The 22,103-nt window shown below is 35.0% G+C and overlaps 1 protein-coding gene across 1 annotated transcript in view; it reads left to right on the forward strand.

Moving 5' to 3' along the window:
• LOC134529526 (thioredoxin reductase 1, cytoplasmic-like) overlaps nt 1-22,103 on the forward strand; it is a 59,281-nt gene that overhangs the window by 16,912 nt on the left and 20,266 nt on the right. The window contains exons 4-8 of the mRNA XM_063363713.1: nt 464-665; nt 1,016-1,158; nt 4,084-4,317; nt 14,091-14,234; nt 14,441-14,571. Coding sequence (XP_063219783.1) covers nt 464-665; nt 1,016-1,158; nt 4,084-4,317; nt 14,091-14,234; nt 14,441-14,571 — 854 coding nt within the window. The remainder of the gene's footprint in view (nt 1-463; nt 666-1,015; nt 1,159-4,083; nt 4,318-14,090; nt 14,235-14,440; nt 14,572-22,103) is intronic.

Raw genomic sequence — 22,103 nt, forward strand, 5'->3', positions numbered from 1 at the left:
GGACCACAGAAATGCAAGATATTTACATTTTGTTATCTGTCTGCTGCCAATGCACCCAATGAGATTGTTTGAAAATTCAGATCTCTTATTAAAAAATTTTTTTGGAATTGTACCTGTGAAATGTTGCCTACTAGAAAACTTGAAACACTGTACTGAAATGAAAACCGACAGTAAACTCAAAGTGATCTATTTATGCAGGCCTTACAGTAATGCGACTTTGTGACCAAGGTCAACAGCTAGAATCCACTCGAATGTGAGCAGCTTTATTAGTGCTGGATTACAAAATGAGCATAATCGAATACTCATACAATGCCAGGTTAAAGATTTTTCACTTGTGTTCTGAAACGATAATAGCAGTGAAATATTGGGGCTGCGGTGTTCTTGCAAGTAAAATATATTCTTACTGTCATGAATGTGTAGTAGGATGAATGCTTGACTAATGAATTTTCTCTTTTGATCGCAGGAGGCTGCAGCATTTGGCCGGAAGGTCGCAGTGTGCGACTTCGTCGTTCCTGCGCCATCTCCATTCCGCACCGTTTGGGGCCTTGGAGGGACATGCGTAAACGTTGGCTGCATTCCAAAAAAACTGATGCACAATGCTGCTCTGCTGCATTCTGAGCTTGCTGCAGAAGCACCTTATTTTGGTTTCAAAAACCATCAGCAGGGTGGGTGGTACAAAATGTATTCTTCCTTCAAATAGTCTTGTGCCGTAGAATCTATGCATGAACCTGCAAGTTGCAATCAACACTGAATGTTCAGGTAGCCCAGTTATTATCTTTAGCCCACATATTGTCATAACTACTGCTTAACAATGAATTTTTACTTTCTCATAGTTTTCTTAGAGCTAACCGGATTTAGGGGCAAGTTTGCATGTATTGCTTGGCTTTATGCAAATTTTTTCAAATGTGCTTTAGAAACATTGTATTTGTAAAAGTTCTACTGAAGTTAGTGTTAGGTATATATATTTTTTTAATTTGTTGCAATGCTTGTAAATTTATTTTTATTTTTCCCCCAGTTTCACATGGATGGACTGAAATGATTGAAAATGTGCAGCGCTATATTGGGACCTTGAACACTGCTTACGAAACAAGTCTGGAGAAAAAGAAAATAGACTATATAAATGCATTTGCAGAGTTTGTTGATCCACATAAGTTAAAAGTAAGTATTTTAATGAAGGGACAACTTTCTGATAACTGTAACTTGCCTTGCTTAGTTTACATAAAAGTAGTTTTCTAATGTTCTACTTATTTTCTGTAATTTTTTTGTATGTTTTTAATGTTTGTAACTGCAGAAGACAATGAAAACTACTGCAAAAATCATATTGCATAGTCTGCCCCTGTCACACCATCACCTTGTAGGGTTCCGAATGTCTCCTGGCCAATCAACCCATCATCAATATTTGAAAAATTTGCTGTTACTGAGCTTAGAGAGTTATGTATTGATAAAGTATCAGTTAGTATTGGCTCACAAATGTTAATGGATGCAATGTCTTATAGCTTGCTTTCTTTCTTTGGAAAGATTGGTTGATGGGACTACGCAGCTCTCTGTATTAATATTTATTTATCTATTCAGGTTTATTGGCTCATTCATGCCTGGTATCTATTGAACTCTTATAACTGTATTGCAGTCAACTTGACAAATAAAAATTACATTTTGAGTTTGTCTAACTTAGTTCACAAATAATGTGATGTACTTTTATTTTTTTTTGTTATCCTAAAATTGTCTTTTATTAAAATATGTGAAAGATACTAGAGCTTTGTAATATTGGGAATGATTTAACAGATTTGTGTAGAATTACTAATAATTTAAAGTACATTGTGATAGTACAAAATGTTTAAAAAGCCTAACCTGTTTTTAGGGAAAATACTTAGTTTATGTCGTATTGTTATGTTCAATAGAAATGAAATGATATGATTGTTAAAGCTAAATCCACAGAGTTTGAGGTTTTTTTTGTTATTGTTATTATTATTATTAAATTGCTGATTAGCAAAAGGTAAATTCTAGATTTGGCATTTTTAAAACTGTGTCTCATCAGCATTAATTGAAAATAAACAAACAGCATATAAATGTTGTTATATATGCAATTGTGAATGTGACTGTTCCTCTAAAGCATTGAAGCATCAGAGCATATATATTCTCCATTTTGTGGAGTTCTTATTTTATCAATTAAATGTAGTAGTTACTTGGACAAATATTGTTACCTTCAGAAACATTTTGCATCTGGAGTAGTTAAGTCGGAAACAAAACTGCTTACCAAATTTTTTTAATATGTGCTTACTAAGTATTTAATAAAGTTAGGTGCTCCATGAGTTAAAATGTTGATTACAATTTATATGTTAGAAGTAATATTTTGCAGGGACAAAGCAAATTACTTCTGCCCCCAACACTTTTCATGTTGTTGGTCATTCCTGCTGCCTAATCTTAAACACCTGACCTACTTCAATACTTTTGCATTGAGAGTTCCTTCTCCAGTTTAACTTACTTCCATTACTTAGTTCCAGCTTAGTAGTAACTAGAAAGGTAGATGCTTAGTGATTTAGCTAATAGCTGGAATTCATAAAATCGAAGAAAATGAATTCTCAAAGTTGAAGGCTAAAATTTTACAGGTTAACTCAGTTTTTACTTATTAAGGCAAAACTAGGCAGTCATTGAGTTTTACGCAACACCTATTTCAAAGAAGTTTACTAAGTTATGTTCTGTTGTTTGTGGTGTTGATAATTACACTTTTTGCCATAGGAGTAACTGTTGATGGGGAAGGAGAAAATAGTTATTACAACAAAAAAAAGTCTTTTTTAATAATATTATAACCAATTTGATTATAAAGTTCCGGACTAAAAGTAAAAGTTTGTAGCTTGGGCCACAAAATCTTGTGACGTTAACATTGTCAACCTTCGAGCGAAGACTGGCAAGATGACGCGACTACCTACAGCCTTGCAGGCAATAGGCAGCCGCATGACCTCGCCGACCAATCCGATCACAGATCTAACATAACAACCAATCACAGTTCACTACCGAAAAGCTTCCGGAAGTCCTTGCAGGTTCCACAGAATTGACAGATTTTTTTTCCTTTATTGACTTTCTCACTAGTAAAATCATAAATACTGTGGGAAATGTGCGAGTTCAGCTTTCCCATTTTAAGATTACATACAGAAAGCATCTCTGTGACTGATTAAATACCTAGAAAATTGGAGAATAGAAAATTTTGCACACCTGTCTTTCGTTCTTTCTTTTACCGAAACAATATCCAATGTTCTAGAAAACTTCACAAACCCACTATGAAATACACATGTAAAAATATAGTTATAAAAACATAATTTAATCGAAATATAATACTGAAAAATACAATTACACAAATAGTAACCTAGCCAACAGTGTCAAAACCAGTAAAAAATTTAAATGGCTTTTCTGAATTAAATAATTAAATATCAAAAGTGATTACCAGAATATTAACAATGATTAAATATAATAATAAAAACTAAGTCACCATGACCTTGAACCTATACAACAAGTTGAGCTATATGGATTATTAATAATGCCATATTTATTCTTTAAAACCAGTTTGGATGGGCAGGTTTCTGCAATACTGCAAGTGTTTTAGTCTGTTACTCAGCACTTCTATGTTATATAAGTAGCAGTTTTATTTTATCTAAAATAGGTTTGCTTGCATTGTGTAGAATTACCAACTATGCTGAAATGTATTCTGAATATATGACTATAAAGAACATATTTTATAAGGATTTGAACCATAACATACGAATATGCAGAAATGAAAATTATTAAATAGTATAAATAATTACTAGTCTTGAAAATGTTAATCTATTGGCACCTCAATAATTAATTTTTGGTTATTATGGTGTTAATAAATCATTAGTTACTCAATTTTTCACCCTTGTTTTTACATTATGAAAAAAAAAAAAAAAGTACCTCGTATTTTAGCTGTTCAGAATTTTAAGGATAGTGCACATTATGCCTCATTTAATCCAACCGGTTGACTGTAGAGTTCCGTAGTGGCTGACACAGGGAACAAAAAGTGTACTCGCCATTTGTATGTTTCTGATATGCTGTGGTTTTGACTTCCTTTAGCTAACAGATGCAGAAAATTTGTCACGGGAAATAACCAGTAAGAAGTTCATCATATCAGTTGGTTGCCGTCCTCGATATCCTGACATTCCTGGGGCCAAGGAATTTTGCATCACCTCAGATGACTTGTTTTCTCTGAAAACACATCCTGGAAAAACTTTAATTATCGGTGCCTCTTACATTGCTTTGGAGTGTGCAGGATTCTTAGCAGAACTTGGAATAGATTGCACAGTGATGGTGAGTGTCTGCATTTTAGAACCTGTGGTTGGTGTCTCTTATTACTTTAAATGTCCATTGTAAATAATTGCTGGACATTAAATGATATTAAATCAAATTTTGGTATTACATGCATATATTTTTTTGACATTTCTCTGCTTTGTAATGTAACTCTTCTGACAGAGTTGATAAAAGTTCTTTTACAAAATCATAGTTGCATTCATTTTGCATTAATAGTGTTTATTGTGTCTAAATATTGGAATATGCTTTAGAAAATGTATCTAAGCTATTTAATGGCTTAAACAATAACTTAAATATAACTTTATAAATGTTATTTGTAAAGAAAATGTTCATTTAAATTCTCATATAAGTTCTCTATAAACTACTTGTTCTTTTAGAGATATATTTTACAGGGTCATGGGGGTTAGAGCATATGCTCCCTGAGAATCTATTTTTTATTTATTATCTTTGCAGCTATTTGTAGTACCTACTGTGATATTGTTGAATGGGAAAATAACTGCTGAATCAGTAATGACCCTCTGGTGTTGAAAGGCCAGAGTAAGAAATACGATGTGTCAAAGTTAACTGAATCCTGTTCTTTAAAGATTTACAAGGTTGTAACTGTTGAATTGGAAAATATTTATAGTAATTGACTTTAGAATTTTGCCTGAACTTATAGCATAGCATAATTCCTGCCCCCTGCTACTAATAATTAAATGAAAATGTGTCATGTTACTGATGTCCTCTTCATGTTTCAGAATTATTTTGTACTCCTGTTTCTTCTATTATGCATACACATTTGTGTCATATTATTTGTAGTATAATATTATTATTATTATTTTGGGTTATGTTTTTAAAAAACTTAATATAGTGTGTTTTAGTATTTTTCACTTTAATTTGTTTGGTTAGTTAAAATTTGTATGTCTATTAATTACATTTTTGCAATTTTAAAACATCCTCTGGACAGTTAGACTAACATTCTAGAAGGTTCTAGAAGGCTTAAAAAGAAGAAAACATGGGCACAACACTATTGCCCGTTTATTTTTCACGCCTCAAGTTAGTGCGTTCAACGCATAGGCGCACGACTACACAGCAATGGACCAGAACTTTCGCTGGGCGCTACCTCGCCAGCCAATCAGGGCGAGCCATGCAGTGGTGTGATGTGTCTTGTGTCTTTCCAGACTTTCAGAGAAAAGTTTTTTTCCAGTATTATTCCTTATATGGTCATATACCTAGTTCTGTATTGTGATTGGAAGGTTAACATGGGGTTGCCGCCCCTTTGTTTTCACCTTTGTAAGGGAAGAACATCGTTGTTCATCTAGTTGTCGCTGCTTGCAGCCGCGTTGTTGGCAGCTCACAAATATGAAGTGAGATTTTACGAATAGCTAATTTCACACTTATTGATCGGGACCAGGCCGAAACTTTACCTTTTTTTTTATTAGTTTTTGGACTTTTAACTCAAAATTTGACCCCAGGCGTCGGCATCGGCCCAGGGTGATCGTAGTCACCCTCCCGGGATATTTTTCACGGGTTATTGGTACCTTCGTTAAAAGTAAAATAAAGGGACTTTAAAAAAAATTTTTATGAAGCGACCAGCTAAGTCTACAGTGAATGTGTGGAAAATCATCTGGACATGTAAGTTGTGATCTGCGTTTGTGTTTTTTGAGAAGTAATAGTAAAACAAAAGACCTGCCTTAAAAAACTTTTATTTAAATACAACTAAATACAAACTTTTATCCTAAGGGAATAATCCATCCTCGATGTTGGCAACAAAACTAATATAAAAACAAAACTTAAATCATTGTATGTAATCTTTTCAAGTGATTAAAGTGTCTTATTACTATTCTGGGTTGCTTAGCTGGGCCAAACTGGAATGTAACAAACTTTCTGTTTTTAAAGATACTACCTAGATAGGTACCTGAAAACTTGATTTCATCCTAGTAATGGAATTTTAGCCTTTGTTAGGTCATAGTGTTGGGATTGGGCTACAGCTCACTTAAAGCACTTTAAACTGTGTTGGTAAGAAACAACTTTGTACAAAAAGAGTAAATCAATTACAAACTATAAATCAAAAAGTTCTCTCCTTGAAAGTGTTAGCCAGACAGTGTAGTACCTAGAAAACTGTAAGTTTTATCCACTTATTATTGAACCATCCACTGCTTTGACTTTTAATACAGTATTTGTGGGATTTATGTACAGACTAAAACACATGTTTTGGTTCAAAAAATTAATTAGTGTTGGAGAGAAACATGAATTGAGACAAGATAATCTGGATAATTGTTTATTTAAAAAAATTCCAGTTTTGGAAATTCCTTGAGTCTGATGCAAGTGACTATCAAGCATGTGTCTTTTTGTGGGTTTTGCCAACTTAATTTCTTTCCTCTGGGTATCTTGTGTTCACATTCGCAAATGCATCACATTATTGTGGAGATGGTAATGGGTTCAAGCTGAGCAAAACTCAATTTATAATCACTGAGTCGGCCCTCCAGTGGTTTGGAGTCAACTGTTGCCTTAAGACTCTGTGCACAACCATGTGGCATTTAACCCTATACATAAAAAATAAATAACGCTTCTCTCTCTTCTTCAATTTTTTTATTTACATACCTATTCTTATTGAATAGTTAAAAATATTTTAGCCAGGGTTTTGCTACATGCATTTGTGCACTGTGGTACAGTATGTACCTTGAGATTCCCAGCTCTCTTTCATTTGTTCATTATTTTAAACTATCAATAATTCTTAAAATCAATTCTTCACAACCAAAGCAAGCAATTGCAACTGGTGGAATAGGGAATTTTAGTTTCCACTTCCATTGTTTGAAGGTTTGGTAAAATATTTGATGATATTAGATGTTCTTAATAGTAATTTCCATTTCTAGCTGTACGGTTTTTGGTCATTTCGAAGAGTATCCGTTGGAGTTAAATGTACACTAGATGTGCGGATATACTTTTGTTTGTGAATGAATAATTTTGTTATGATTTTTATGATTTTACGAATGAATTATTGTATGGCTATGCAAATTTATTTTAATATATATTTGAATTCTGGTGCACTGTATTTGTATTCTGATAATTAATAATTTATTTATTATTATTTATTTATTTATTTATTAGATTTGTGACATGCACACCAACAGCCGAAGCTTTGGAGGTGTGCACAGAACAAGTAATAAAAACACGACACATACAAGCGAATAAATACAACATAAACAGGATAATAAAAGATGACACATACAAGCGAATAAATACAACATACACAGGATAATAAAAGATGACACAATAACAAACAAAACAAAACAGCAACTGAGATAATCTTAACTAAATTATCTAGAATGGGAAGAATAAACAGGATTATAAAATTACTCAAGATATTAGGGTAATCATAAAAAATTAAAATTTAAAGTTTTTAATAAAATTTTCATATTTATTGAAATTTGAGATAAGTCTGTAAATTAAATCATTATTATTGTGTAAGGAACATAATAGGGATCGAAGGCGGCTTTTGAACAGCGGGACTCGAATACCAGAGTTATCAAGTAAGTATAAGCAATTAATTTTTGACCTATAGCACTTAAACACAAACAGGGCATTCAGATGGATGCGACAACTTGAAAAAGATTCTAATTTGGGTAATTGATGGTGTCTAGAACTAATTATTTTGAAAACTTTATTTTGTATGGATTCAATTTTGTCACTATCGGTGGTGTTAATACTGTTCCAGATAACTGAGCAATATTCGAGTTTACTTCTAACTAAGGACAAATAAAGAGTAAGAATGGATTCAATATTAGATGCATAGTAAGTTATATAATTTATTAAATATAAGGTTCTACGGGAAAAGGATACTAAAGAATTAACATGTTGATGAAAGAATAGTTTGGAGTCAAGAATAACACCAAGATCTTTTATACTAAGAGATTTGGAAATTTTTGAGTTGTCAAGAAAATAATCATATTTAACTGGATGAATTTTCCTTGTGAAAGAAATAATTTTTGTTTTATCTTTGTTAAGTGAAACTAAATTCATTTTACACCAATTATCAATTTCAGTAATATCAGATTGAAGAAGCAGACAGTCATTTAAGGAGGAAATTTCTCTGGATATTTTAAGATCGTCAGCAAACAGAAAACCAGTAGTATGATGAAGAACTTTAAAAATATCATTGATATAAATATTGAATAATAAGGGAGATAAAGTACCCTCTTGAGGCACACCAGAAGTAGCATGATATAAAGTAGAAGTGTTTTTATTAAGTGAGACAAAGAAACATCTATCTTTAAGGTAACTAGTAAACCAGGTTATATAATTATTACAGAGACCGAAGTTAGAAAGTTTAGCTAGTAAAATGGAGTGATTGACAGTATCAAAGTCTTTAGCCAGATCAAAATAACATGCATCAACCTGCCCCCTTGTTGTAACTTTATTGTATATAGGATTAATAAATGAGAGAAGATTAGTAGAAGTTGTCATACTATTTCTAAAGCCATGCTGATTAGGAGCTAATCTGTTGTTTATTGGGAAGTTAATATGTTTAAATATTATTTTTTCAAAGATTTTAGTAAAGCCATTTAATAATGATATAGGCCTATAATTAAATACACTGAGTTTACTACCCTTTTTATGTATGGGAATAACCTTAGCTATTTTCCATTTAGTGGGAAATACTTGTGATTTTAGATTTGTATTAAATAGACGTAACAATAGAGGCATTAGAATAAAAGAGCAGCCTTTAATAATGAAATTTGGTATACCGTCAGGACCAGTAGACATAGTTGGTTTTAATGATTTAATTCCCTATAAGACCTGGCTTTCTGATAAGAATGATACAGGAATTGAATCGTGAATAATATCGGGATCAATGATACGAGGGTGGTTGGTGGATGGTACATATACACTAGCAAAGTACTTAGCAATGACATTAGATAGAATACCTGGATCATTACAGATATCACCATTGACATTAAGAGAATGAGATTCACTATAACCATTTTTCATAACATTGACATACATATCTCCAGAATTTTTTAGGGTTATTCTTAACCTTATTATTGATACTACGATTCCAATTAGTTTTATCACGCTTAATAAGATTTTTAACTAGTGCTCTATATTTAGAGAAAAGAAGGTAATACTGAGTTTTATTTTTTCTTTTATAGAGTTTATGAAAGTGTTTTTTTAGATTTTAAGGCATGAATTAAATCACCAAAGAACCAATAAGGATATTTAGAGGCCTTACGTGTGGATAATGGAATGTGAGTATTGATTTTATCACAGATACAAGATGTAAGTTGATCTACAAGAGCATCTACATCAGTGGTGTTATAATATTCATCCCAATTGTGGGTTTTTAGAGAGTTATATAGGCTTAAGTAATCACCAGCTTTGTAGTTTCTGAAAATATAATCTGGAGTAAAATTGTGTGAGGTCGCCTCAATAAGTAGTTTAATAAGTAGGGTAGGATGATAGATATCCTCTTTGACCAGAGATTCAACAGCTTTTTCAACCACACAATGGGATAGATTAGAAAGACAAAGATCTAGAAGGATATTGGAAGATTGTATTAGGTTGTGCTGAATTAAATCCAAATTAGATATGAAATCAAGTAGGTAGGCACTGAGCCTTGGATCTGACATGTGCACGAGCAATATTGAAATAGTGATTACCTTTCCAATCTATCCCAGGTACATTCAAGTCACCTAAGATAATCACATTATCATGAGAATTAACGAGTTTTTGTTCAAGAGCTTCAAAATACAATGTGAATAGATTAGGTGATGTAGTTGGAGGAAGATAAATATTACCCAATGTTAAGTACTTATTAAAAGCAATTTTAATATTAATCCATACGGCTTCTACTCCACGATAGTCATATAATTGAATTAGCTGAACAGAAGGGAATTTATGTTTATTCACTGCGATCAACACTCCGCCACCACGTTCCATTGATGAGAGTAGTGGATCCCTATCAGTTCTAAAAATAGAATAATTATCGGTGAAATAATGAGCATTGATACATCTTTCGTTGAACCAAGTTTCTGTTTGACAGATTATGTCATACTGAGTATTAATAAGATTATCAAAGAATTCAACGGATTTTGTTCTAAGTCCTCTAACATTCTGATATGCAATTTCCCATTCATTAAGATTGGGCATTCACTGGAAAGTGAGTAGTAAGCACTCCTCCAGGCCCAGGCATAAAATTTGCGGGCATAAAAGGTGACGATGTACTGCAGGAACTTGGAGGTAATTGGGTAGAATTACCGAGAGCTTCAGGAGATGAATTAGTACTAACAATTTGGTCTTGATGCAGTTTTCCAAAGAAAGGACTGATTAAACAGCCACCGGGCCAAAAAACAATATTATTAATTCTACTAAAATCTTCTTCCAGAACAGATACATGGAAGGAGGCGTAAGAATTATGCTTTGTCCGGAGCTTGGCCACTTTGACTTGCTTGAGATTTAGTTCGTTGGAAATATAATCTACGACTTGTTCCGTGACAGACGGCTCAAAATGTGTAACAAAGAGAGCTTTTGTTTTTTTGTAAATAGGTTTAGCAATTGTTTTTAATGTTGAAACATTCCTGATGCCAATTTGCAAGGGATTTTTCTTATGATCCGTGTTAGATGATTTTCTATCGGAGTTTTCATTATTCGTGGACTTGCGTGAATGTTGTACTACGGTGAAGCCGTCTTCGTCGACGAGCTGTTTACCGTTTTTTCTGATGACGTCGTTGGAGACACGCTGCGTTGTAAGTGAGTCACTGGTGGGCGCACTGTTGCCAGATACACCGGATGACTCGACACAAACAGGTTTCTTGTTTGAGGAGACTTTTTTTACTACTTAACTGTATGAATTAACAGAATCAGTCTTAGAAGATAAGATCTGTTTGATCTGTTGCAGTTCATTTTTTATCTCTGCAGTTTCACTACGAGAGTCGATAAGAAGGGTTTTTAACACCATATTCTCACTTTTTAACTCGTCAAATTTCATACTGAGGGATTTCACGGCCGAGATTAAGTCTTCCATGGTGGGATCAAGAAGTTTTACCGTCCAAGCTTCACTAGATGATTTTTGCTTCGATGAACTTTCACTTGCTTTTTCAGATATTCCCGGCGAATTAGAAATCACTTTTTTAGTAGGCGATCTGAACATTTTAGTAACCGTGTCAGGAACTAATTCAATGATCGTATCATTATAATTGGGTAATGAAAACCCATGAAAGTCGGAAAGATTAAGCAGCGATGAATCAATTATGAGTGGAACTCGAACTTAACGATACTTAACGATAACACATTAAAGCCGGGGAGTGCGCGCGCACGTCCGTCGGCTATGAACGCTCAGCCGTCAGTGTAAACAAGCCACAGGAAGTATTGATAATGGGTCTGAGTGAGATGATTTTTTTTTATGGTTATGCTTTTCATTACCATAGATGGTGTGGTTTTTCCAAAAAGGCCTAGGTATTTGACGAAAGTGAAGGGCTGGTTATGTTATGTCAGATACATTTTAAATGCTGTAAAATTATTTAAATGTATTAGGACTTGCATAATTAAGATTTTAATCTAGGTTCTGGAAAATTTTATATTTAAGGGCTTTGAAGTCAAAGAAAATTTTGTGGTTTACCGGATGAATAAATTAGTCGATTTTACCATTTAACTGTCTTTGACTTAATCTGCGTTCCTACCACAATGGGGGGTTTCAGAATCCAGTTATAATTTAAAAAAAAAAAAATTTTTTTAATCATCACCATAGTTCTCAAAAGCAGCATTTTTTGAGTTTTTGTTAATCTATAATTTTCAACATACATGTATGTTAATTAATTCTGTATGCTCAGAAGTGATTCTTGTTTGTGTATTGAATGTACCATCTACATAATAATTGTAATATAGATTTAAAGTTATTGTTACGAGTGTACTGGTGGTGGGCCAGAGGCCTGGCCTATTAGCCCACAGGTGGAGCACAGTCCGTTACTTCCGCACACCATATCAAATTTTGCAATGGCACCTCCCTAACCCTCTCCCCCTCCAGTCCCACCTACCCCTTCCTCAGCACCTCCAGAGGGTTCAGCACGTTCCCAGAGCCCGCCCGTGTGGTGGCGTAACTAGGATGCCGTTGTTTTGGGAGCTACGGACACTTCAAAGGGCGCAAGACCATTCCAGAAGGGGGCTGAGGGGTGTAAAACGGTGACGCCAGCCTCAGAGGCAGTGAATTGAAGAGGGAAAGTGACCCCTTGGCGAGCGGAGGCAGACATTGAGCGAAGGGCTTCGTGTGTGGAGACTGGTACATCGGGACTGTGTTGTGTGGGATGCAAGAGTGAGTAGTGCGAGGCAGTGAGTTAGGACAGAGGTTTGAGGTAAGAGACGAGCAGTAGGGAGAAGCACTGTCAAGTCGAGCTCCAGTGGGGAAACTCGTGTGTGGACAGACATTTTAAGTGTTTTAATTTAATTAATAGTGTAAATAGTAGTTAATAAATAATACTGTATTTAATTATTGGGTTATCCTTTTGAAACAGGTTTTACCATTCTTAACAACACTGAGATAAAACCTTACTTTTTTATTACCTGCTGTTTTAATCTTGCTTAGAGTTGTTAAAAATACTTTCATTTGTTTCTTTGATTTTAGTGCCAATTGTTGGTCATGAAGCGGATTTCAGCTAAACCAGCCTTTGCTTTACAAGAAAATGAGCCAATCTTAAATTTTCTACTTATTTCCCAAAAAGTCTTTTTTTTTTTTTTTTTTTTTTTTAATTTGCTGAGAGGACTTGTTTTTAGTTTATTTTATTTAATGACTTAATGGTGCCAGTTTGTAGTAGTATTGAAGAAGCTAAGAAGTGCAGTCTTGGTTATCCGACAACATTATAAATTTAAACCTTACGTCTCATCAGTGATAAGTACTGGACTGTTTCTCAGCTTTGTTTCTGTTGGAGAAGTAAGGTAATATGCTAGGTAAAATATAAGATAAATGTGACAACAATACTGGGATATTTAACATTATGCTTAGTGTCTGGCTCTTTCTTTTATACTTTTTGATAACAGCATACAGTAAACATTACAGCTGCTTGTTGCAAGTGATTTTATTCTATAAATCTTATTTCTTTGGTAAGGTAACTTTATATTTTGTTACTAATAAAGTATATTTTCCAACATAGTAGAATTCAAAAAGTAAACATGATTTTGTTGATCTGCAATTGGGTGGAAACATGGTCTTAATAATAAAACTAACTCCTGTGAACTGGTGGATGGTCTCACTCTCAGTGAATTAACTAACAAACTTTATTTTCTTTTATAAATCTTGTTTTTATTTTATTTTACTTGTAATACGTGCTATATAAATTATGGCTTAAGCTATTATGTAATAATGTAGGCATTCTTTAGATAAGATTTTAGCAACCTGCTGGCTATTGCGTGGAAGTTTTTGTTTTGGGTCGTGGGTAATGTATTCTATGGAAGGTTTTATACAATATCTAAATGCTTTCTAATATTTATTGTTCTCTGATGTTAAGAGTGGTAAAAGTTATTATTTAAGTAATAGTGTGTTTCAAAATATATTGTTAGCATATTTGTTTGTAATATAATAAAAGAAAAAAGGACCCAACAAAATCATTTTGGCTAAGTTCTGAACAAATGTTGTAGATGATGTGGCTGAGTGTCATGAAACTCTCATAACTGCTTGTATGCAGGCTGGGGTTGAAGTTTTGGTTAAAGATTGTATCACATCCTGTACAAAACCTTCCTGCATCCTGGTTTTACCAGAAATTAGTAATGGCTGTTCCAAGTATTAAAATGTTGTCTGTTCCTAGGTGAGGTCCATTTTTCTACGTGGTTTCGATCAGCAGATGGCAAACATGGTGGCAGATACTCTAAGTGCATGTCATGTTAAATTCATTCAAGACACTGTACCTGTGAAAATAGAAAAATCTATTGATAATTCTTTATGCTTGAAAGTAAGTGTTATCCTACTATACCTTGAGTTTGTAAAATTGTATGGAAAATATCAGGCAGTGATAGTGTTGCTTTAAAATTTAAATGTTGCGAAAACTTAAAACAAAAAGTATTAGATTTAAAAAAGCATTGTATGGTTTTCACTTCTTTAGTGAGATTTTACAGAGTTTACATGTTTTCTTTTTTCTTTATTCATCTGTTTTTTTAGGTTACTGGTATTAAAGGAGCTGACCAAAGTTCCATTGAGCTCTACGTTGACACTGTCATTTTTGCCATCGGAAGAGATGCTTGCACCAAAAGTCTGGGTTTAGGGAATGCAGATGTGAAAATAAATGAAAAGTAAGGCATCCAAATTTTTAAAAAAACCATAGTTAAGTTTTTTTTTTTTAATTATTGTATGTTCATCTGTACCTTGGTGCTTAAGGTAAAGTTCTTTAAACATACTTGGGAAAATAAACACACATGTCTTAACTTTCTGAAAAGTGTTACATTTGCTAAAGCAATAACTTACTGTTTAAAATAAATTTCAAGACAATTTTAGTGATTTAATTTTAAAGCTGTTTAAAATGTAAAGAAAAACTAATGGAGTTCACAAAATTGAAATTTACATTATTTCCAAAAAAATTAAATAGTGAAAGGCTCCTGTAAGATTTTTAACGATTATAGTACAGTAGAGCACCCCTCAACCGTAATTCCCACAAACGGAACTCCCGATATCCGGAACTAATTTTCCAAAAAAAAAATTAAAACTTTACAAAACTTCTCCAAAACATTTCCGCACTGGAACAAGGCTTTTTGTTCTTTTGCCTGACTGTACATGTCTTGTAGGCGCACGCGCGCACGTCTGTCAGACAGCTATAGTCTTTCCCGCGCATTGCGTAAATACACCACTGATTTTCGCGTTGGACGTGAATTACTATAAAGATGTTTATACTGTAAGTAGTTTTATTGTTTCATAATGTCAAGTAAACGGAAAATTCCGGCCGCCCCGAGAGTATGTACACCGACTCTCACTACACACGCTGACACATGTGATACCCAGTAACATTTACTTCCAACGTGTGATGCTTTCATTTTGTAGACAATAATTTAGTGTACAAATATGTATTATGTACATATTTATATGTTAATATATGGTTAAACAGTCTACATTTACCTGTATTTCTCTATCTCTTTGTTTTTAAACTAGATGCTTGAAGTGTTATTCTTGTGTATGTGAAATGTAAACTGTGCGTGGCAGTGACTATACACTCTCCAGGAAGTGTGAATCACTTGCACGTCAACACCGAAGTAACACAACACTGCAGCTGTAGTACTAATACCTCCCCTGACCACTCTATTTCTTCCTCTTTCCTCACGCACGCACCCACCCACAGTGATAAGAAACACGTGCCTGCCAGCTTGCTTGAATGAAGGTCATTCAACCGGCCAGGAGGCCGGCCCTACCGCAACTCCCCTTACCCGGAATTTTCCCATAACCGGAATAGACCTCCCCCCAATGATTCCGGTTGAGGGGTGCTCTACTGTATTCTTTATTTGCATTAATCACAACCATTATGATTATAAAACACTGCAGTTGTGCCAAACAATTTTTAGAGTTGTGTGTGGTACTCTTGTTTTTTCCAGTTCTCCAAATGTGCAAAATTGTTAAGACCATGATTATTATTGATATTTTACAATTTGATAGCTTCAGTAAAAGGGAACTAGAACAATGTTAAAATTGCAAGCCCTATTGTTCATCAAATAAGTTCTCTTTCTTTAATAAATCTTGCTCTGAACATTTTTTTACCATTGTTAGAAATATTTTTTTTTTTATAATTTTTACAACCTAATTATTTCTCTTTAGTTTTAAAAATGTTATTTGGGCAGCCATTCACTGCACAATTGTTTTGACTTTTTGACATTAAATTTTTATTTGTAAAACTCTTAGCGAACAGCACTAGTTTATATCAGTAGCACCATTATGACAATGTGCAGAATGTGTTTCTTACCGTGAAACAGACATGGTCGGTACAATTCAGCCCTAACCCCTTTCAGACAGATGGTGGACAAAAACTGGTACAGTCGAGTCACGTGCAAACTGGTCTTTCCTGTAGTTGTTTACACTAGCAATGTGTATTGTAATTGCAGTTAGCTGTTGGTTGTGTATATTACCTAATTATTTAATTAGATAGTTTGGCTTTTCCATGTTTAAAATATTGCTGCAGTGGGCCACTATAAAATTAATTTTTTATTCAACTTTCAATAAACACATATTTGGAGTATATGTGATATTAATAAACTTAACACAGAACTGAAAGTGTGGATGCAAGAGGAATAGCTAAAAGTTTTATCAAATAAGGAAAGAAAGCTAATATACACTCGCCCTTCGAAGTAATGCCCTAAGTTGTTCCAGGAAAAGGAGTGCTAATCAAAATAATTTGTTTTTCAATTACATAAGTGCTTGCTGACAAACATTTTACTCAAGACGACACTTTCAGTAAAATCAATTTACAGTTCTAATATATGTCTAAATACATTTGAAGTACATTTAAATAAATGTTAGTGACATTTTGAGATTAAACAAATTCAGAAATTCACAGACCACATTGTTTACATAATAGGGTTTGGTCATGACATTCCTAAGAGGGTCTTGCAACATTTCTTAATTACAAAATAATGTTATCAATATAAGAGATGTATTCCAATTCAAATTAGATGTAAAAAAAATCATAAACTAAACTTTATATTATTAGAAAGATTATTTAACCTGTTAACATAAATCCCAACACCGTTGTTTACTAAATGTGTGTCTGCCATGATTTGCCACAAGCGTATTTTAATAGGCGTGAGGTAAACTAGCCCTGAAAGCTTCTGGCTTTTCTCTCCAGAGCTGCTGCTGACTTAACGGGATGGCGTAATATAAATGTTGGCTGAACAGTGGCCGTTGTCAGAGATAAACACACAATAAGGAAACGAATAACTATTAATGAAAAGCAAAATATTGTTTGTATATTCATCACATTATTAATTTGTTGCATTGTCGTGAGTGGGGGTTTCGAATCGGCGTACGTGTATACCTTGGGCACCACCACGTGGATGGGCACGTGGACCCAGCTACCGACTCTGTCCCAGGGCTGTGACATGACCCATGTGGAGCTAGGCTCGACTTCCCCCCGCTAGCACTCAGCGGCGGGCACGCTATGTTACTGCTCGTGGGGTCTTGAGGCGCCCCACACACCTCCATCTGTGCTGGGAAAATCGTGGTCGGGAATTAAGTGCAACGAGTCGGGTGAATATTGAGTTTTATTGGCGCCGACACGTACACTGACGACGCACACAGAATACAGCACATAGTCCAGCTTTCATGCTGACCAGGACACTGCGTGGCTCGGCCCCGAAAGTATTAGTCCGCTGATTAATCCAAAACCCTCCGGGGGAGCTTTAATTAATTAATTTACACAGTCTGCCACCGGGGTAGGCCTCTAAGGTTGATTAGAAAAAGGTTTAAAAAAATAGTTACGACAGCGGATGTTAATGGATCGGTTACGAGCAATAGTTGAAGTCGGCGAGGTGCTGAGGTGCGTCCTACCCCGCACGGCGAATGGAAAAGACTGCCCCGGGCCCCGGGTGTCATGGCTGCAGGAAGTGCTGAACTTACCGTTAGTACATTTATGTTAAAGACAGTTAAACATAACTATTAAAACCATTTAAAAATTACAAGTTAATTAATATTTAAGGATTACATATTCCAGATATTTAAGAATTACATTATTTAAAAAACATGCAGCTTCCACTGCTCCAGTTAAGGTGGGCGCCAAAAGGGTTTGCGCAGTGCGACCGAACACATGCACACATGCACTTGTTAGCGGGAGGTTTGAAACAGAGGGTGTCGGCGGAAGAGAGGGTCGGCAGTGGTGTGAGGCACATCGGGCCTAGGGAGGGCATAGCCCTGGTCGACGTCAGCATTGTATTTAATGCTACACAAGTGCTGTTGCTATTGCATGCACATGGAAATAAAAATTCACGTAAAAGAAAAGAGCGCTACTTTAAATTATGATCGTGCTTCTTCAAATCATGCCATAATTTATTGGTATCTTTACTTCAGAACTGCACAAATCGAACAGCATTACTTCGAGGGGTGAGTGTAATTGAATTTACAGCTATATTACCATGAATTAGAAATAACTGTGAAATAATATACATACTGAAATATTTTGGAAGCAGATTCGCTTTATATAGTTAGAGAAAGTGATATTAGATGGTTGAAACTGTGTTACACTAAATATTTCTTTTAGATTTTTAGTTTAAAAGTTTGGCTGTGTGGGCTCTCAGCGCATTACCTCTTCCTTCCAAATGTTTGTTGTAAACATGTCAAGTTGGCTAAAATTTAAATGTTAATTGAGTAACAGTGTTTCTCAAAAATTGACATAAAGTTAATACAAAGTTAACATTATGAGTCCTATTTTAACTTACTTGTGAATCTCTCTCTAAGGCATCTGCAACATTGCACTGATATTGTAAATTACCAATGTGGTAAGAAAGATGTATTACTAGCAATATGCTATTTTTGTTTCCTCCTGTCAATTACAAGACTTAAATAATTACATATTAGTATTATTCATCATTAAAAGTATTAATGATAAAGTGTTTACAGTAAATTATTTTTTAAGTTAAACTAAAAAGTTTCATAAAAGTTTACTGATAAATTTTATTTATAATTTTTGTGATCTGAATTCCCCTATATAACACAGCCAAATAAAAGTGAACCTGCAAGATATAATTTCATTATATGTTGACAAGAGCATAAATTATATTTATTGTTATGGGATCGTCCATTAATCACGTGAGGCTCGAAAGGGGGGGGAGGGGGTCGGGAAAAATCACGAAATATCACAAGGGGGGAGGGGGGTGTAGAAAGATATCACGTGTATTTATTTTTTCGCCCGATTTCTACAAAAACCGAAAAGCGACGCGTAACCTTGATTCGCCGTAGCCAGGCAACAATATCCCCACCCGCCGCAACATGAACCACCCGGCTCAGCTTGCCAGTCGCCAGTAAGACTGTGATTTTGGTGCCGAATACATGCGTAAATCACATATAAGCCTTTCCTTTATTATTTTTATGCCAGTGAGAATAAACCTGCAACCTTAATGTATGTCTGGACATTTTTATCAACTATTTTTATCAATTAGATTATACCTATATTTAAAGATAATATTCTGGAATTTTTAAAAATATTTTGTACCAAAAAAAAACCTTACCACAAATCACTAAGGGGGAGGGGGGTTAAAAATTTGCTAAAAAAAAACATGACGTGATTAATGGACGACCCCTATGATGTGGCAATACGGGTGCGGAAAAGATAGTCCTACTAATTACAGATGGTTTTATTTATTTTTTAATATTTCCACTATAAATTAAATTATAACTGTCTAAATGTCTCTCCACAGATTTATGAAAATTCTGTGAGTCCACATTTTACTCTTTCCACTGGAACTCTGCTTGTTGGTGACTTTCTTAGTTGTTCATCTCTTACCACACACCTAGGTCCTTCACACTGCTCAAACTGCTCTGCTGCGTCCTCCGTCACAGCAAACCTCAATGATCCGATCCTCACACAGGAAGGCTGTCATTTGTCACCCGCTACCGATCGCCAAGGGATCTCTCTTGACTGCACTTGACTGTCATCACTAGTTTTACTCGCCGGTGTTGCCACCAGTCTCTGTCACTCACACTAGCTGCAGGTCGGTGTCCATCTCTTATATACCGGTGAAGTCCCACCATGGAAAGGTCTCTTAGTTCTCCGAAGTGTCTCGTCATCAGAGTTCCTGACTTAACACTTGAAACTGTGAGAACAGTGGTGTCCTAGTTACGCCATTTCACACTGGCAGGGCTCTAGGAACCCGCAGAATGCTCCAGACAAGAGAGAGATAGGGGCTGCAAACTCTTTTAGAAGGCTGCTAATCGGATTAGGTGTCGGTAGGTGAAGGAACTGGCACTACCTGCTTCATGCCCCTCCCGCAGGCTGGCGTGTCGGTTGGCTGGCCAGCCTCTTCGTTAGCTGCATTGTAACATTACTAAACAACTTTAATTTGAGGTTTTGAGGCTTGTGAAGCGCGCACCAGTTTTACCCTTAGTGCTGTTGTGCTTTGAAAGCTTGTTCACCCAGCCAGGTGACCACCATATGTTAAGGACTGCTTGCACGTAATAAAAAAAACTATGCAGTGCCTTGCAGATTTACAGAATGATGTAACACTTAATTATCTTATCAATAGGTAACTGCTCCATGATGATGGCGACTGTAATGTCGACCGAAACATTGGTGAATTATTTGCCAAGGACACGGCTACAACCCAGAAGCCAAGCTACTTCAGACAATGGCCGTGAAAGCCTGCGAACATTATTAATTATCTAGAGTCCAACATTTGGTATGCAGAGTGTAACAAGAATTATATAATACAGTTGTGTCTCCATTAACCAAGCTTAGAATAATCGAGGCTTCATATTATCCGAGCAGACATATTTTAATTAGCACATGACAGTATGAGTTTCATGACATGAGTCACAGTCCCCTCTTCTATCCGCTTTTGTTATATCCCTTCCCTTTTCTTGTTAAGTGTCAACCAGAGTGACTTCGGGTTCATCCATGATCTGTCTGTGTTCATCTGATTTGTTAAAAAGTACAACAATGATTGTGAACAGAAAATTAATCTTTCTCTGGAAAATCAGCTTAATGATATTAAACATTTTGGGTCGAAGTGAAACCTTAAACTGGCAAGTGATTTGGGTGTTGGTGAAGTGACTAAGGTGACTGGAGGAGGAAAAGAGCACAATAAAGAGTGGGTGAATCAGCATTCTCAAACAACTGGAGATAAAAATGTGGTAAAAACTAGGAAAACATGGGAAAATAGTGATTATGAACAAATATCAGAGGCATTTCAGTTGTTCCAGCAAATGTGAGGTAATAATAGTTATCTGGTTCAGTGTTACAAGCCAAGACCTTATAGTTTTTAAGCATTTTCAAGATAGAGAATAATAATTTACTGCTAGCACAGGTTGGCCAGATCGTGGGAAGAAGCAGAAGCAGTATGGCATAAGACAGTTTAATTTTTCTTGCAAGATTTTGTTGACCGATTCTAGTGCTGTTGATTCATTTGTAAGTAAATTGGATGGAATAGTTAGTGAGAAAATTGACTGCAATCAGAATCAAAGGGGTATTAGTGAATATAGGATAGTTTTGAGAAAAAATGTCTCAAAGCCTCCACAGAGAATAACAATATAAGTAGTGTGCGAGAACTTGCTAAATGGCAGCACAAATCTTAGAGGATACATGTATCGCTGTGGTACCAAACAGTTTTCCTTTGCATCCAAAATTTTTTATATTAACATTCAACTAAACATAATATCTATATTGTCACTTGCACCCTTATGTTTCTGAGTACCTCATTTCCAAAATGTTACCAAGCAACACCAGCAGCTAAACAGGAACAATCGGCCCCCATTACAAAATAAGTGAGAAGAGAGAGGGACAGTTATAGTAAGTGCCAATAAGTGTTGTAACCAGAAAATTTACCTTTATTGATAGGTAAGGCCAAAAACCCAGGACTTTATAAAATGTGAGTAAATAGGGGTAATCTTTCATTAAAGCACACAAACCAAAAAATACTCTGGGATGGAATATTAATCTTTAAACCATGGGGGTTTTTTTTTTGGGCAATTTGTGCCAAGTATAAAAAAAATTCTATAATGAAAAAAAAGTCACAAAGCTTTTCTGGACAATGCAGCCACTCACACAGATGAATGCAAATTGGTTAGTGGTGACTTAAGAGCTCTATTTGTACCCCCTACTGTTACTTCTTTAATTCAACCTCTTAACTAAAGGGTTTTA

The sequence above is a fragment of the Bacillus rossius genome, chromosome 2 (genome assembly GCF_032445375.1).
Source record: "Bacillus rossius redtenbacheri isolate Brsri chromosome 2, Brsri_v3, whole genome shotgun sequence".
NCBI classification, from domain to species: domain Eukaryota; kingdom Metazoa; phylum Arthropoda; class Insecta; order Phasmatodea; family Bacillidae; genus Bacillus; species Bacillus rossius.